This window comes from Pithys albifrons, chromosome 21, assembly GCF_047495875.1.
Source record: "Pithys albifrons albifrons isolate INPA30051 chromosome 21, PitAlb_v1, whole genome shotgun sequence".
NCBI lineage: Eukaryota > Metazoa > Chordata > Aves > Passeriformes > Thamnophilidae > Pithys > Pithys albifrons.
In genome coordinates, this window is record NC_092478.1 from 2,047,802 (window position 1) to 2,064,267 (window position 16,466).

The 16,466-nt window shown below is 51.4% G+C and overlaps 1 protein-coding gene across 8 annotated transcripts in view; it reads left to right on the forward strand.

Annotated features, from left to right (window-relative positions):
• The window catches only part of TSPOAP1 (TSPO associated protein 1), a 50,075-nt gene that overhangs the window by 22,712 nt on the left and 10,897 nt on the right, over nucleotides 1-16,466 (forward strand). For 4 of the 8 annotated variants that reach the window (XM_071574808.1, XM_071574811.1, XM_071574810.1 and 1 more), the window contains exons 10-23: nucleotides 478-582; nucleotides 1,333-1,383; nucleotides 1,998-2,018; nucleotides 3,004-3,187; nucleotides 3,455-3,675; nucleotides 5,132-5,241; nucleotides 5,775-5,884; nucleotides 7,282-8,097; nucleotides 8,584-8,735; nucleotides 9,579-10,151; nucleotides 10,883-11,167; nucleotides 11,448-11,627; nucleotides 14,491-15,612; nucleotides 16,208-16,334. In XM_071574808.1, coding sequence (XP_071430909.1) covers nucleotides 478-582; nucleotides 1,333-1,383; nucleotides 1,998-2,018; nucleotides 3,004-3,187; nucleotides 3,455-3,675; nucleotides 5,132-5,241; nucleotides 5,775-5,884; nucleotides 7,282-8,097; nucleotides 8,584-8,735; nucleotides 9,579-10,151; nucleotides 10,883-11,167; nucleotides 11,448-11,627; nucleotides 14,491-15,612; nucleotides 16,208-16,334 — 4,057 coding nt within the window. Of the gene's footprint in view, nucleotides 1-477; nucleotides 583-1,332; nucleotides 1,384-1,997; nucleotides 2,019-3,003; nucleotides 3,188-3,454; nucleotides 3,676-5,131; nucleotides 5,242-5,774; nucleotides 5,885-7,281; nucleotides 8,098-8,583; nucleotides 8,736-9,578; nucleotides 10,152-10,882; nucleotides 11,168-11,447; nucleotides 11,628-14,490; nucleotides 15,613-16,207; nucleotides 16,335-16,466 lie in introns of those variants that run through there. The other 4 variants (XM_071574815.1, XM_071574814.1, XM_071574813.1 and 1 more) reach the window with 4 other exon arrangements.

Sequence of the window (16,466 nt, forward strand, 5' to 3'; positions counted from 1 at the left end):
CAGCTGGAGGGACTGTCCACCCAGGGCTGCTTTTGCATGGCACATGTTGTCTCTTTGCCCTTTTTGGCCATTCCTTTGTCTCTGTGTTTCCAGTGGGGTTTCCAGGACCCTAGAGCATGGCTTTCCAAAGGGGGTAGGGGTGTTTTGGAAAGGCTCCTTCAAGGGTTTGGGTGGGAAGGGAAAGAAGCCACTGTCACTTTGATCTTTCCTTTGTGTTGCTCTGGTGAGCAGTCAGAGTTCCTTACTCTCCCCTCTGGGCACTGTGTCCTGCCATCCAGGCCATGGGTGGCTCCTGGCTGTGGTGGGACCTAGGGCAGGTTCTCAGCAGTGTCCCTGTTGTGCCCTGTCGTGAGCAGTGAGAGTTCCTTACTGTCCCCTCTGGGCACTGTGTCCTGCCATCCATTCAGGGGTGGCTCCTGTCCCTGTGGGACCCAGGGCAGGCTCTCAGCAGTGTCCCTGTTGTGCCCTGTCGTGCAGCACATGCGACATGTGGCCGAGCGGCGGCAGCAGCTGGAAGTGGAGCACAAGGAGGCGCTGTTAGTGCTGCAGGAGAAGCAGGAGGAGGTGCGGCGGCTGCAGCAGGTGTGTGTGTGGTGGGGGGACAGGGCCAGCCTCCCTGCAAGCCCTGCAGAGCAGTGGGTTTCTGCCCCTTGTTCCACACCAATGGGCTCCTGCCCCTTCTTCCCTTGGCTGTGCAGTGCCTGGAGGAGGTTTAAACCAGGGCAGAGTGTCTGAGTTCTCTGGTGCCTGAGCAGAGGGAAGGGCTTTGCTCATGGGGGTCAGTTCTCACCTCTCACTGCTGTTTGTATGAAGTCCAGAGATGCTTTCAGACTTTAAATCAGAGACTCATGGATCATTCAGGTTGGAAAGGCCCTCTAAGGTCATCGAGTCCAGCTGTTCCTCCTGCACTGCCAAGGCCACCACTGACCCATGTCCCCAGGTGCCACATCTACATGTCTTTTAAACCCTTCTAGGGGTGGAGACTCCACCACTGCCCTGGGCAGCCCCTTCCAATGCTTGACTACCCTTTCAGTGAAGAAATTTTCCCAATATCCATCATAAGCCTCTCCTGTTACAGCTTGAGGCTGTTCCCTCTCCTCCTATCCCTGTGCCCTGGAGCAGAGCCTGATCCCCCCCAGCTCCTCCCTCCTGTCAGGATGTTACAGAGAGTGAGAAGGTCCCCCCTGAGCCTCTTTTTCTCCAGGCTGAGCCCCCACAGCTCCCTCAGTCTCTTCTGCTGCTCCAGCCTATAATGGACTGTCAGAGTGGGATGGCACAAGTGAACTCAGATGGGCTCCTTTCTTATTTACACCCTTTCTCATTTCTCCTTAGGCACAGGCAGAGGCCAGAAGGGAACATGAAGGAGCAGTACAGCTTCTAGAGGTAAGACAGGAGGAAACAAGAGGGACTGGTGGGTGCTGATTTGGTATCTTTTGTTCTTAATATCAGTTTTCATGATGAGTTTTGTTGGTTCTTGAGGAAAATGTTGTAGTGTCTTGATTGGATGCAATGTGTTATTGCTGAGAACAAGTACCAGTTGTGCTGGCAGAGTAGTATCTGGAGTCAGAGTTCTGAGGGATTAAATCCTGGCCTGCTCAGTCCTTACAGAGGTTTCTTCCTTCAGATTGTGCCCAGCAAATCTTTCAGGGCTGCAGTAAATCAGTTTAATTTGGTTTGCCTTTTGGTGTGATATTAATGAAGGCTGAGTGCAGTCTGTTGAAATTTAGCACTGACACCCAAAGCACAGTCATGGAACTCAAATGATTTGGAGGCCCTCAAAAAGTGCCTGGTCATCTTATTCATGCACTTGGTATGTGAGATTTGGCCTTTTTTTGCAAGAATGAGGTGAGAGTCTCAGTGTGGAACAAGACAGACACTGTGTGTTGTTGAGATCTCAACCAGACTGAGGGCTGGGTTGTCTCTGGAGTGTTGGTGTTGGGGTAGTGTAACTGCTGGTGTGCTTTGACATCTCTTTTTGCTTTTCTTCTTGCTCCCAGAGTACCTTGGATTGCATGCAGGTACTGCTATAATGCTGTCAAACAGGACATTTTTCCCTCTGTCCTGACTTTGACAGTTGCTTGATATTCTTGTTTTAACCATACTCTGGAAAAGATTGCAAGAATGTCACTGCTGAGAAATGAATGTGCTTAAAGCAGCTCCCACTAGGAGTCTGATGGAGCAGCTGCTTTTCTCTTTCAATGCTTTGCTTTCTTGACCAACTAGAATTAGGAGCTTAATTTTTTTGGCATTCCCAGATTTTTAGAATTGCCCAACTGTGTTCCTTTTCATGTGTCACCTGCATTTCAGTGTCTTTTGAGAACTACTTGCAGTCCGAGAGTGAAGTGTTCCTTCAAAGCCCCAGAGCAGTGGTGAGACCATTGCAGATGGGTGTGGTGGAGAAGACAGGCCCTGCTGGCTGTGTAATTGGATGGAAGATGGGAAGCAGGGCTTGTGAATAAATAATAGTTTTCCCAGGAGAGGTGGGAACTAATGAGACTCCAGTCTGGGAGCTGTGCTAACTGACCTGTTCACAGGTGATGTGGAAAGAAGGCTTATATTGAAGTGATGGGGTTTGCAGCTGATAGAAAACTGCTTTAACACCCTCACATCTGACAGAGAGTCTCCTGAGTAACTGGGACACTAAATCCCAGTCACTTTAATGCTCCAAAGAAATGCTCCATCTTTTCAAGGCTTGTTTATCTTTGACTTCTCTGGTCTTGTTCAGGGCTGGGATAGGATGTTGAAATTCAAACTCAGCTTTTCAGGGATAATTTCTGACAGAGCTTGCAGGCAGTTTCCTCACAGATGAGGAGCCTCAGATTTTCCAAGATACTGCAGATGTGGAGCTGCCAGTTCCCAATTCCCATTCCTGGGCAGGGCATTTAAAAGCATCCTTGGGAGCCTGGGACCCACTGGGAAGATGCAGCAGAAGCAGATGCTGCCTGGAGCTTCTCTGCTGATCTGGCTGTGGGTTTGGGCTTCATCTCCTGTCTCTCCTGCCAGGCCAGGGTGAAGGATCTGGAAGACCAGTGTCGCAGTCAGACAGAGCAGTTCAGCCTCCTGTCCCAGGAACTGCAGCAATTCCGGCTTCAAACAGGAAAAATCGACCTTCTCACCTCCACTCTGGTGACTTCAGAGCTTCCCCTTGCTCTGTGCAGCTCCACCCCACAGCCCCACTGGGAGAAGGGTAAGTGCCTGTCAGTGTTTTGACAAATGGGTTGATGTTTGTGTAAATGGGAAGGGGTAAAGGAAATGATACAAATGTTTGGTTAAATTTTGGGATCTCTGTCTCTTTCTGTTGTCAGTACTTTTCCTTCGTTTTGGGGTCATAAAGGGAACTTGGTAAAGTGACCAGGCTGTTAAATGGGGCACATTTGTGGAGACCTGTGGTGCTCGTTGCTGCTCTTGTACCCAGCCTGTGGCCCTGACTGATGGACAGCTGATTTTATTGCAGAGTCCACTGTTCCTGGATTGCTCCCTCACCAGAGCACCAAGAAGATTCACAATGAAGGGCCTGATGAGTTGGAGGTGCCTCAGCGGGGGCCTGACACCCCTGGGGGCTCCCCAGCTGCTCTCAGCAGTTCTCAGAAACAAGCCAAGAAGGTGGAATCTCAGTCCAGCTCTTCCAAATCAGAGTCCATGCACAACAGCCCCAAATCCTGCCCAACTCCAGAGGTCAGTCTGGGAGTCCCTTCTGTGGTCTGTGTTTCCATTGCTGAGAGCACTAAAACCTTCAGGGTGTTGCTGTTGAGCTGCCAAGGTCAGGACACCCATCAGGAAGGGAAGCAGTGCCCACCATGGTGTGGGAGCTCTGGGAAGTGTCACCTTCAGAGCCAAGGTGAAGGTCACACCTGGGGCGAAGTAGGGGGGAAAAATGCTGCTCTTTAGCTCCAGAGGCAGCTTGGAAGCCACCAGGCCTCCCTGGAGAGATAAATGCCTACGGAAATCAGCGTGGGATCCTGGGAAAGGTGTGTGGAGTGTTTGACTCCAGCAACACATAGTTATGGGAACACTCCAGGCTGCCAAAGGCTGCTCCATCTGGGTGTTATCCCAGGACAGGATTGCCCTACAAGGAGCACACCTTGAAAAGCTGCTCTGGACTCTTTTCAGAGATTAACTTTGGTACTTCATGTACTGGAATAAGTGCTTTGTATTCTGATGCCTTCATCAAAAATACATTTGCCTTGAGGCAGCTTGAGCTGGTTCACTGGAACCATTTCAAACAAACCCAAGGGCTGCATTGCCTCAGGAAGTAGGGTTGTGTTACACAGCTCATTGCCACTGGATGAAAAATTCCAGATTCTCACCAAGATAAAAAGGATTGTGACAGATTTCTCCAAGGTGCTTCTGCCAGTAGCCACAAAATGCCTTGAGGGTGCAGCCTCCAACTTAGGAATCCAGGAGTAGCTGAGGAATAGGAAGGGAGAGGCTGTAGAAGGAGGATTTTGTGCTTTGTCTCTTCTTGTTCAGCATGTGCTGCTGGCTGCCAGCAGAGCCAGCTGGTTGGGTTATGTGGCCCTCCCAGTTCCAACCAAAGCCCCTCCCAGTTGCACCTAAAGCTCTGTCTAATGTTGGTGAAAGTACATAAACACAATATTGAACATTTCCAGGTGCTGGAGAGGAGGTCCCTGAGCAAAAGCACGTGGAGACCTTGACATCTAACAGAGCTCTGAGGTCTCCTTTGTTCAGGTGTGTGTTGCACACAGGGACAGCTCATATTTAGAGGTACAAGAAATAAATCCATTGAATTATGGGTGTGTAGGGTGGATGAGGTTTCCAGAGTCTCTGTCCAATGTCCTGCTCCAGTGGGACTGTCACCAGCACTAGGTCAGTGTGGCCGTGGCTTTGCAGGTTCTTCAGGAAAAGAGATCATCCCAAAGCTCAGTGGGGACTGTTCCCAAGGCTGCATCACCCACCTGGGCAGGGAGCTTTTCCTCATGTCTGACTGGAACCCCTGAAGCTGCAACTTGGAGTTGTTGCCTTTTATTGCTACTTCATCACCTAAAAAGTCATTCTTCCAGATGGTACTTAGCCCAGGGACCACCAAACATGAGCTTAGAGCACCTGCTCACTGATGTTCAAACCCTTTGAGTGTTCCTTTGCTCACATCCTTCATCTCTGATGTTTTCAGGTGGACACTGCAAGTGAAATGGAAGAGCTGGATGTGGACAGCATCTCTCTCATGCCAGAGCCAGGCAGCCAAGGCCCTGCAAAGCTCCAGGTGTTCTTAGCTCGATACAGGTACTGGGGCAGTTCTGGTGGCCTGGCAGGTTGCACAGTTTATCTCATAGTTGCCTTCTTCACACCCTTCTGTAGGATTCACCCTGCTAGGAGTGGATAATAGTAGGTTAGACCATGTATCTTACTGCTCCATGGGATTTGCAGGCTGGGAGAGCTGGGGCTGTTCACCTGGAGAGGAGAAGGTTCCAAAGAGACCTTAGAGCCCCTTCCAGTGCCTGAAGGGGCTCCAAGAGAGTTGGAGCTCTTCTCCAGAATCTGAATCCCAATCCTTCTGCCTTTCCTGAGGAGAGAGGTGCTCCAGTCCCCTCATCACCCTCATATCCCTGTTCCTTCAGGTGTCACAAGGCCCCTGTTCTGCTCCTATGAAAACTCCCTGTTATTAAATATCATTATATATAAACTAAAGTCTTGACCTTTGCCTGTGGCATTTGGGTGAATTCCCAGTGAACTGAAAGCTTATCAACATGACAGCTCTAATGTGTTGCTGGGGAAGTTCCTTTGCAAATTAAGTCTTCCTACTGTAAATGTTTCAGCTACAATCCTTTTGATGGACCTAATGAAAATCCTGAGGCAGAGCTTCCACTGACTGCTGGAGAATATATTTACATCTACGGGGACATGGATGAAGATGGCTTCTTTGAAGGTGGGTTTTAGCAGGATAAATGTGACTCAACTGCTGTGGAGGGTTTATCCCTCTCAAAAAAATAAGCAGTTCTAGTGAATGTTGAAACCTCAAGATAAAGGTTTTCTGCCCAGAATTAGTTTGTTAGAGGGAAGAGTGGATTCTGTTGGATGAGGGTTTATTTATGGCATAACTAAATTGTCTGAAATGTGAGATCCTGAGCTGGTGATTTCAGTGGGAATTTTGCCACTGCTTTCAGCACAGCTCCAGGTTGCATCCCCATATGGTTCTTCCCTCTCCATGGAGAGGAACGTGTTCAGCCCCGGGCACCTTCTGCAGATGGGCTGTTCCCTCTTCCCAGTGACTGTGTAGTGAGCCAGAGCTGCAGCAGGTGATGGTCTCCATTGCCTCCTGCTCTTTTGGCAGAGAGAGAATGGGATAATCCATCCAAACTGCAGTTGTGATCCTCAGTGGTGTCACACACTGGGTTTCTGTTTTAGCCCCTTTGCAAACATGGTCCTGGTTGGTTAAGAGGCAGATGGATTGAAACCTGGAACTGTGAGCAGTAAATTCATGCTGAGGTTTCTTTGTGGAGCCACTTAAAGGACTGAAGGATCCTGATTTCCTGAGGTGCTTTGCAAGAGCTGAGGCAAATGCATGGATGTTGCACTGCTTGCTCTGTGACTGCTCTGCCTCCTTTTTTTTTCTATTCCCAAGCTTCTCATGTATTTATTTATTTGTCTTTTTTGTTTCTTGTTTAAAGAATAGAAAGGTTATTCTTTACTAACCTTTTCTGCTTTCCCTGCTTGATTTGCTGTAGGTAGAGTTTGGAAGGGGGAAGGCAGTGCAGTCCCTGCTCACTGCTCACTTGTGGTTTGGTGGGTCTTGCACAGACCAAGTGCTGTGTATCCCTTGACCCCACAGGTCCTTTTGGGACACCTTTAGTACAGGAGCCAACTTAAGAAAGGAGGGAGCTAAGAGGAAGGCCAGAGCTGGGAAGATGGACTTTCTTGAGGATGTACAACAAGCCCCAAATCTCTGTGGCTGGGAGAAGAAATAAAAGCATCAATCTGCATAGTTTGGGAAGGCTAGAAAAGTTAGTGAAGGAGCTGTGATGAGGAACAGTGGGATAATGAAGAAGGAGAAACCCTTTAGCTAATTACACAACCCAACTTTCTACTTAGTTGGCTCTGGAAGGTGTGGATCAGTGAATCTTCTCACTGTGGCCATCAGGATCTAACAGGGAAGCCCTAGGAAGTGCAGGAAGCATCTCCAGGAATAACCTCCCAGAGGCTTTTTGCATTCCTGACTGCAGAGCAGTTGTGACCTGGTGTAGGCTTTGTCCCATGGTGCTCCCAGCTGGGTTGGAAAGCTGACTGGTAGGAGCAGTGGTAACAGGTGTCCTGTTTTCTGTTTAGGGGAGCTGATGGATGGCCGGCGAGGGCTGGTCCCCTCCAATTTTGTTGAGCGAGTTTCAGATGATGACCTCCTGACCTTTCTGCCTCCGGAGCTCAACGATCTCACCCATAGTTCATACCAGGAGAAAAGTTTGGTCAGTGCAAGCACCAGCAGTGGAGATAAGAGTGATTTCTCCATTGAAGAGATTAGCCTCAGTCCATTGACCAGTAGAGCAGAAGGAGACCAGGAGGAACCCGTTAGTCACACAGCAGTGCCTTACCCAAGAAAACTGACTCTGATCAAGCAGCTTGCCAGAAGCATAGTTGTAGGCTGGGACCCACCTCTTTTGCCAGCTGGCTGCCCAGACATCCAAAGCTACAACATCTACGTGGATGAAGAGCTACGGCAGAACGTGAAGAGTGGCCTTCAGACCAAAGCGGTGATTGAGAAGCTGGACCTGCAGAGCCAGGCTTACCGCGTGTCGGTGCAGGCGGTCACGGAGCGCGGCAGCTCCGACAGACTGCGCTGCACCTTCTTTGTGGGGCGGGATCTGGGCGTGGCACCCACCATGCTCAAAGTCAGGGGCATCACTGCCACCTCGGCGGAGGTCACGTGGCTTCCCTGCAACAGCAACTACAGCCACGCCGTGTACCTCAACGGCGCCGAGTGCGACGTCACCAGGCCGGGGGTCTACTGGTACACCTTCCGTAACCTGCAGCCCAGCACCCGCTACGTGGCCAAGTTGGAGGCCAGGCCCATGAGGACACCCTGGCAAGAGGGGCCAGAGGGGCAGGAGCAGGACTCAGCTGTGATACACTTCACCACCCCGCTGGCAGGTATCAGAGCAGTCGTGCCCATGCAGCACTTGACCGTGCCCTTGCTGGGAAGCCTTGGCATGAAGGGAAGCCAGGTTGATTAGGTCCCAAAGCCTGAGGTGCTGTACTGTTTTGTCTTAATGTTTTTCTTCTTTATTTTGAAATTTTATTACCTCTTTTGCTTTTGTTTGCTCTGGGAAGACCCCCCCTGTGCTGATGGGAGCAGCATGCCTCCTGGGGCAGGGAGGAGCTGGTTTGCCATGACCTTGCTCGAAGGGTTGCTGCATCTTGGCCTCAGCTACTTTTGCAAAGTTCTGTTTTCTGTGCATTAAAGCTCTCACAGAACAAGAGCACCTGATTTCCTCTGGTTCTGCCTGTCATTTCCCAGGCTGTCCTAGTTCAGTTCTCCAGGGGCAAGTGTGGTGCAGGAGCTCTTTGAGTCTGACCAAAGTTTAGCTTGTTGCTGTAGCCAGGTAAGCAAGAGGAGCATGTTTTTGTCTTTCACAGGCACACCTGATGCTCCCTTGGATGTCCAGGTAGAAGCTGGTCCCTCTCCAGGTATCCTTGTTATCAGCTGGTTACCTGTCACCATTGATGCCGAGGGGTCTTCCAATGGAGTGCGAGTCACCGGTTACGCCGTGTACGCCGACGGACAGAAGGTGTGGTGCTGAGGGAGGGGTGTGCAGGTGGGGTGGGACAGGGGTAGCAGGCACTGTCACAGCCTCAAAACATGCAAAGCTGGATCCAGAAGCTTGTCCTGAGGACACAAGTCCTTGGCCTGGAAAGGAATGATGTGAGGAAGGGACGTTGTCTGGGCTGTGTGATGCACACTAGGAAGGGCAGCTCTCCAGATTTTTGATGTGGTTTTGATGTAGCTAAGCTGGGAATGCCCTTGTGGCAGGACCTTTGAGTAGCAAAACAGGACAATTAGTGTCAATCTCCTCTGCCCACCTCAAGTCTGATCCTTGGTAAAGGAAGGAGCTCAGTGAGTCCACAGGGCATGGACAGAGCACAAGTTACAAGTCCACAGCCTTGGGCTTGTCTCTGGACCTGAGGGAGGGAGGTGTAGTTCTTCATCAAAAAGGCTACATCAAAAGCAGTGTGACCAGCAGGAAGAGGGAGGGTATTTTCCTGCTCTCCTCCATGGGATGGAACCCCCAACATCAGAACAATGTGGAGCTTCTGGAGCGAGTCCAGAGGAGGCCACCAAGGTGGTTAGAGGGATGGAGCCCTCCTGCTCTGGAAACAAGCTGGGAGAGGTGGGTTAAAACCCTGGAGCCAATACAGTCATATTTTATAGACTATCCAGTTTCTCAACTGGTCTTGGTAACAGTTTCTCTTCACTCTTAGTTCTTGCTCACTATGGTGCAGAAGGGTGAGAGTTCTGCCCACCTGCTCTCCAGGGCTTTGAGGTCTGTCTTAACTTCAGGTCGGGAATTGTTCTTCTCCGAAGGGCTGAGCTTTGCACAAACAATAATTCCTCCCTGTTCTTTTGCTCACAGGTGATAGAAGTTACTTCTCCAACAGCTGGGAGTGTCCTGGTGGACCTCTCCCAGCTCCAGATGTTCCAGGTGTGCCGGGAGGTCTCGGTGAGGACGATGTCTCAGTACGGGGAGTCGGTGGATTCAGTCCCAGCCCAGATTTCCTCAGTCCTGCTCCGAGCCTCTGCCTGCACCCCACCTGCCTCCACCACTGTTACCTCCAGGCTGCCCAGGGGGGTGCCCAGGGGCTCCCTGCCTGCCCACGGCCCCGCCACACCCCACTCGCCTGCGCTCCTGCTCCGACAGAGCGATCCTGCTGGGAGCTCTGATGCCAAACTGACTGATCCCTCCTCCAGCCCGGCACAGGCTCTGCCAGAGCAAACCTTCTCCCCCCCACACCTCTCCTCTGCCACTGCTTCCTTGGTGCAGGACTCGGCCACTTCCCCACAGGGGTCGGACGCTGCAGGAGACAAGAAATGCCTGTCTGTGCCTCCCCAGCGGGCTGGGAAGATGGTGCTCCCTGGGGAGGGCACAGAGCCTGGCACTGCCAGGGAACAGGCATTGCAAGGCCTGGGAGAAGGAACAAAGGTGCAGGTAAGTGCTTCCATGTCCTGCCCAGTGCCATGTGTGCTGGCAGGGGGAATGGAACAAAATGCCACTGAGCATCTTTCTGTGCCCTTCTGTTACCTTGGGGCCATCAGCCAGTGGTTGGCAAACTCTCAGGGAGTTTTGGCTGCTGTTGTGTACCTGGAAGATAAGCTCAGCTCTTGTGCATGTGTGCAACAGATCAGGAGCAGAGTCAGGAGAGCAAGAATTTGCAGAGTTAGAGGGTGAAAAGGGTGTTCCCACTGATGCTGATGCTGGCATTGCTGTGCTCTCTGACTTGAAGGGGGCTGGTAGAGCACCTATTGCATGGCAGACTGAGGCAGCAATGGCTGGAAAACTGGCAAGCTGTCCTGACAGTGGATATTTGGAATTCTCTAGGGTGGGTGAGTGTTTCCAGGGCTTTTTTAGGACAGTGGTGAGGATGTCTGACAGCCCCACAAGAAAACAGGGAAATGATCTGTAAGGTGCTCTCTTTGTGACAAGAGGGAAGTGGATCCTCTTGGTTGGGATGTGTTATATCAGGGAAAGGACCTATTTCCCATTCTGACCTTTGACATCAGGACTCAAGGGAGTGATTCAAAGTGTTAAACTCAGCATGAGTTTATTAATGGTGGCAGTGTGAGCTTGTGAAGGCTCAGGGTGATAAGGACCAGCTTTGAGTGCCTGAGTACCCTGAGATACCTCCACTTGATTTTGTTGCTTTTTGGTTTCTTTCCCAGCTGGAGCAATCTGGATCCAAAACTCCAGAGCTGGAAGGCCCCTCTGACAGCAGTGGGAAGGTCCATGTGGAGACCTGTCATGTGTGCTCCGTGGAGAAGTCACCCAAAGGTCCCAGTGCTGACCAAGAGGCAGAGGAGAAGCCCCTGAGCCCGGAGCCTCTGTCCTCATCCATCGAGGCCGAGGGGTCACAGGACACCCTCCGAGATGGAAACACGGGTGGGAGCAGCTGCAGGTTGTCCCCTGGCACAGAGATGATGAAAGAAATGTCCAGAGTGAAAAGAGAGGTTTGTTTAACCTTGGCTGGATGTCTGTGCACATGGAGGGATGTGGATTGTGTTTGACATGCCAAGTTTTCCAGCCTCAGGCAGTGCTGTTCTCCTGCAGGCTGGACAGTGAGGCTGATGGGGGGGGGTGGGTGTCCACACGTGTTCATCACTGCTGTGGGTGCTGCCCACTGTCTGCCCTGCCACACTTGAGCTGTGTGTGTGCTAGAGAAGGGAATAATGCTCCTTTATTGCTGAAATACAGCCTGGAGGACTGAGAGAATCTGTTTTGTTTCAATAGCAAGAAGAAAAACTCTGTGAAATGGGCCGCCGGCAGCTGACTCTGTTCTCTGAGCACAACCGGAGCTCTGACCTCTCAGACATCTTGGAGGAGGAGGAGGAAGATGAACTGTCTTCAGAAGCTCTGGAAGACAAGAAATGGGACCAGAGTGAGCCATGTAACCAGGAGAATGGGGAAAAGGTAACTTGTGCACAGCACTGCTTGTGGGGAGTGCCAGTGCAGCCATCCCATGCCATCAGCTCCCAGGAGAAGGTGCTGGGCTGAGCCCAGTGCTCCCAGCAGCGCTTTCCTGAGGTCCTGCCTGCTCTGCCTGTACTCCCAGTGTTGGCTTAAGGTAGTAAAAACACAGGTTCTTTGGGAGAGGGAATGGTGTTTGTGTGTAATGAATGGAGCCAGGGTTTAATTAGTTGGAAAAACACACAGTGCGATTGAACTTTAGAACCCAGGGTTAAAATCAATCCTATTGAACGAGCTCTTAACACAGACATAAACAAGGAACAGATAGGGATCTGTAAATCCACCCATCTGTAAATCCTGTACCAGCCTACCTTCCCTCCTAGGGCAGGACAGGCATGGAATTCTTGGGGTGTGCTGTGCAGAGTCAGGAGTTGGCCTCGATGATCCCTGTGAGGCCCTTCCAGCTCAGGGTGTTCCATGATTCTGGAATTGTTTGGTCTGTGTAGCCAGGGATGGCTTGTAAGAGCAGAGCTGTGACTTTGCAGTTCAGGTGCTTCAGGGGAGGAAATCCTGAGTGAGCTGAGTGAGGTTAATTCATGTTCAGAGAGTTCAGTGTGTGTTGGAATGTACCTGTGGCAGGAGATGTGCTTCCAGCTGAGGTGGAATCCTACAAATTACAGCAGTTGGGATGCTTGTCCATGAGAGAAAGCACTGAGGTGGAAAGACTGGGAAATTAGAAGGATATGCAGGAAAAGTACTGTGTCTGGATGGCAAGAAAGCACCATCTTTGTCTTTTTCTGCAGCCAGAGAACATCTGCAGTTGATGGTGCCCTGTGTGGCTGCAGGGATTGGGCTGGTGAGCACTAAATGGTTGCAGACAGTGGTTCTGGAGTAAATTTACTGCTGCTTCTTTTCTCCTTCTGAAGGAGCTTCTGCTTCCCAGGTGAGGGGTTGGACCTGCAGTGCAGCCTGTCAGGAGAGCTGGAGGGGCTGGGGCTGCCTGGGGAGGAGTTGTTGAGATTGCACTTGAAAAAATAGAAGAAAAGCAATTTCCTGGGAGGAGAAAAGTGGAAATGAGAGTATTCAAGAACACCATTCTTTGTCTTTTTTTCTTGAGTGTTTTATTGGCCTGAAAGATTTTGGTTTATTTGGATATTTTTCTGTTGAGCTGAGCAAATTGGTGTTTCTTGACCTGATAAAGTGATTGTTTTCTGTCCTGGCAGTGACAGGTTGAGGGTGACATGGGCAGAGGACATGAGGGTCAGGAGGTTTTAGGGCACAGAGGTCCCAGCACTGCCTTAGAGTGTGAAGGAAGATGGTCACTGGAGCAGGCCAAGTGTCAGCAGGGCTGTTTTCTGGGATTCTGTGTATTTAGTTGCATTTTCTGTTATCTCTGGACTCCTCACCCAACTCTTTCAGGATGTGGAGGATGAAAACAAGGATGGGGTGGTGCTTTCTAAAATGGTTATCCTCAAATAAGTTGTTTAATTTCTGAAACCATGTAATATATTAAAACTCAAAAGCAGAAGCCACAACATTGCCAACAGCTCAAATAATTCTTAGTGGACTATTCCTAGTTGCTTCTTACAGGGTAGGAGCCTGAAATGCATGTCCTGTAAGGAGAGTTTGAGGAAACTGAGCTGGTTTGGTGTAGAGGACTTGAGGGGCAGATCTTGTAGCTGCCCACAGCTATTAGAAGGATTAAAAGAATCCAAGTCTGCTTGTTCCTTGCAGAACCCAGGAGGGTGGTGCAGCCTTGGGGAAGATCCCCAGAGGGTTCAGGATCTCTGTTTGTTGGTGTTTTCAAGCCTCAGCTAAGAACAGACACTGATTCATTGTTGGCAACGCTTCTGCTCCAATGAGGAGGCTGAACTGGAGACTTCTGGAGGCCCCTCCAACCAGTTGTAACTATAATTCAAGACCAGCTTTTGCTTGGAGAAAGGCATGGAGGTTGGAACAACCAGTAGGCAGCTTAACAACTGCCTTTGTTTCTTCTGTGGTGCAGTTTTTAATTATCTCTGAAGAGGTCTGCTCATGCCTGTAGCTTCAAACATCAGTAGCTACACATGCTTTGTGAACTCTTTGTAAATGTCTTTAGGACACATAATGGTATAAATTGTCAGGAAAGTGGAACAAGAGACCTTGGTGGTGTCTTCCAGGCAAAATTACACCTGGGATTCTACCTTTCCTTTTACTGTAAATACAATAAGAAACAAACCCATTAATCCTATAGTTGGTTCACAACAGATTTTAAAATTTTCTGTAACCTGGTGGGTTCTCACCCAGTTGCAAGTGAAATACAAGTCTCTGTGACTCTTTGAGGCAAAGGGGTTTGCTCTGTGTTTGTGGGAACTCTGCTCACCTGGAAGGTGACTGGAAGGGCCCAGGGCAGGTCCTTCCATAGCAGCAACATCTGCAAGGGGTGTCCTCCTGCCTGGGGCCATTCCCTCTGCTCCAGCACGAGGACAGAGAGGTGAGGGGGCACTGTGAGCTCAGCCCTGACGTGGAGGGAGGAGCTTTTCCTGTCCCTCATCCCAACCTGGGGATGCCAAAGCCTTGGGAATCACATGCCAGGGGTAGAGGTGCTGCAGGTGGTTGTGTGTGTAGAAGAGAGGCTGGGAGGGAGCTCTGCCATGCATTTGCCTTCCTTGCTTCCTGCTGCATTGTGGTTCATCCAGCTGTGTTTGCCAGGAGCCCCATCGCTGCCTCTGCCCCTCCCCTCGCTTGGCTGCAGCCTGGGCCACCCTCCATCCTGCTGTGCTGGGAGGGAACCAGGGTCACTGTGCCTCGCTTTTTAATGGTTATTTCCTCTCTTTTTTCCTCTGCTTGTCCTGGCTGTGGCTTTTCTCGGGGTCTGGGTGTACAGATGGATCTTTGTGATACTGACAGCGATGAGGAGATTCTGGAGAGGATACTGGAGCTCCCACTTCAGAAGAACCACAGCAAGAAGTTGTTCAGCATCCCTGAAGTGACTGAGGACGAGGAGGAAGATGAGGATGAGAAGTGTGTTACTGAAGAAAGGACAGAGCCTCAAGATTCCTTGGAAACACACACCTCTCATTCAGGGAGAACAGAGAAGCCTCCCAACAGCAAGGAGCCCCTTCCAAAGGGAAATGGGAATAACAGCTCTGTGGTGTCTGCTCAGACTCCACGGGAGGAGCACAGTGCTAAGGAGGGCAGAGGGGATGCTGAGAGTGCAAACCCTGCCTTTGGCCAGCTGGCCTGGGGGCAGAAGAAGTCAAACTGTAACTGGGGCTACCAGGAAAACGATCCAAAGTCTGGGAGTGGGGCAAGTCCCTCTTGGAGCAAGAAGAAGGGAAATAATTACAGAGAGAAGCCTCAGAGTCGTCCTGAGATGGGTAGGAAGAGACAGAGCGATCTGACGGAGCACTGCAGTCGCCTGCTGGGCAACTGCAGCCAGATGGGGAGTGGGTTATACAGAGCCCCCAGCCTCAGGGAGGAGCTGAACATTGTCAGTGCCGGTGGGAAGGAGGGCTTGGATCCGTACACTCGTGCCAGACAGGGCACCCTGAGGAAGAAGCCCCCGAAGGGGGTGGGTTCTGGGGGAGCAGAACCTGCCGTGATGCCAACGCGCTGCTCCAGCCCCGGGAGCCTGGAGATAGACATCGAATACGACTCTGAAGACGACCAGGATTCGACCTGTGCATCCTCCCCTGAAAGCAGGCCGTGGCCAGAGAGGTCCCAGAGCTGTCAGGGGGACTGGAGTGATTGCTCCAGTCAGTCTGAGGCTCCCCACACAGATGGCAGAAGGGACCTGTCCAGACTGGAGATGGTGGAGGAGCAGGGCATGGAGTGGGCTGGGTCTCCGAGCCGGCGTGTGCGGTTCTTCTGCCGGGAGAAGGAAGCCCTGAGATGTGAGAGCAGTTCTGAGGAGCAGGGCTGGGAGCTGGACTGTAAGTCATCTGGCTGGAGAAGGAGGCTGGAACATCCTTCGAAGGGGATACGTAGCACCTCCTTGCACAAAAGGGTTGGGTGACTTTTCCTGTTCTGCCTTTGAAGCAGCTTGCAGTGGCGCTGGCTTCCCTCTGCTTCCCTGGCCTGCCTGTATCTTGCTTTGTTCAGTGTTGTCCAGAGCCAGGAGTCTCCTCTAGGATTGTCTGGAAGAATATCTTGAGAGGTTCTGTAGTTCTGTGCTGCTCCGTGGCTTTTCTTGTGGTAGCTGCTTCTGCTTCCCCTGCTCCCTGAGCGAGTGGCACCGATGCAGTATTCCTTTTCACGCTGGGTCTTGCTGCCCACGGCAGGACCCACCCGAAAATCCCTGCTGAAATAAGCTCAGTGGGGAAAGCCTTGTGTACCTCCTGACTGTAAGGTCATTGCCTCCCCTCGAAATGCCCTTTCCTGCCTCCTCACCCTCGCCAGGGGGATCGTCCCTGGGGCCTGGCAGGGTGCCTGCCTGTCCTCGGTGCTGGTGTCCAACCCCCTTGGTGTTTCCAGCTCTAGAGCATCCCTGAAGAGGAATGTTGCATTTGGATGCACTGCTCTTTGTGGAGTGCGTTTGGGCCGAGTGCTGGGCACTGAGGAGGAGGAGAGGCTGCCACTAACTCTGCTGATTCCAATTGCAGGCATCCAATAAGAAAGATTCCAGGGGCCTGGAGTCACCTGGCACAGCCACCTGGCAGCCTCCCAGCAGGAGACGGAGCAAGGGTGGAAGGAGAAGCCAAATGCAGAAACCTTTGCTCTCTAGTCCAGGTGAGCAGGAACAGGGGGAGAGGGAGAGGTGGGCAGCAGGAGAGAGGGGAGCTCCTGGAGGTGGCAGGGAGAGGCTGGCAGGCAGCATCTGAGCCATGCAGGGCTTGGCATGGCAATGGTGCTCATGTTCTC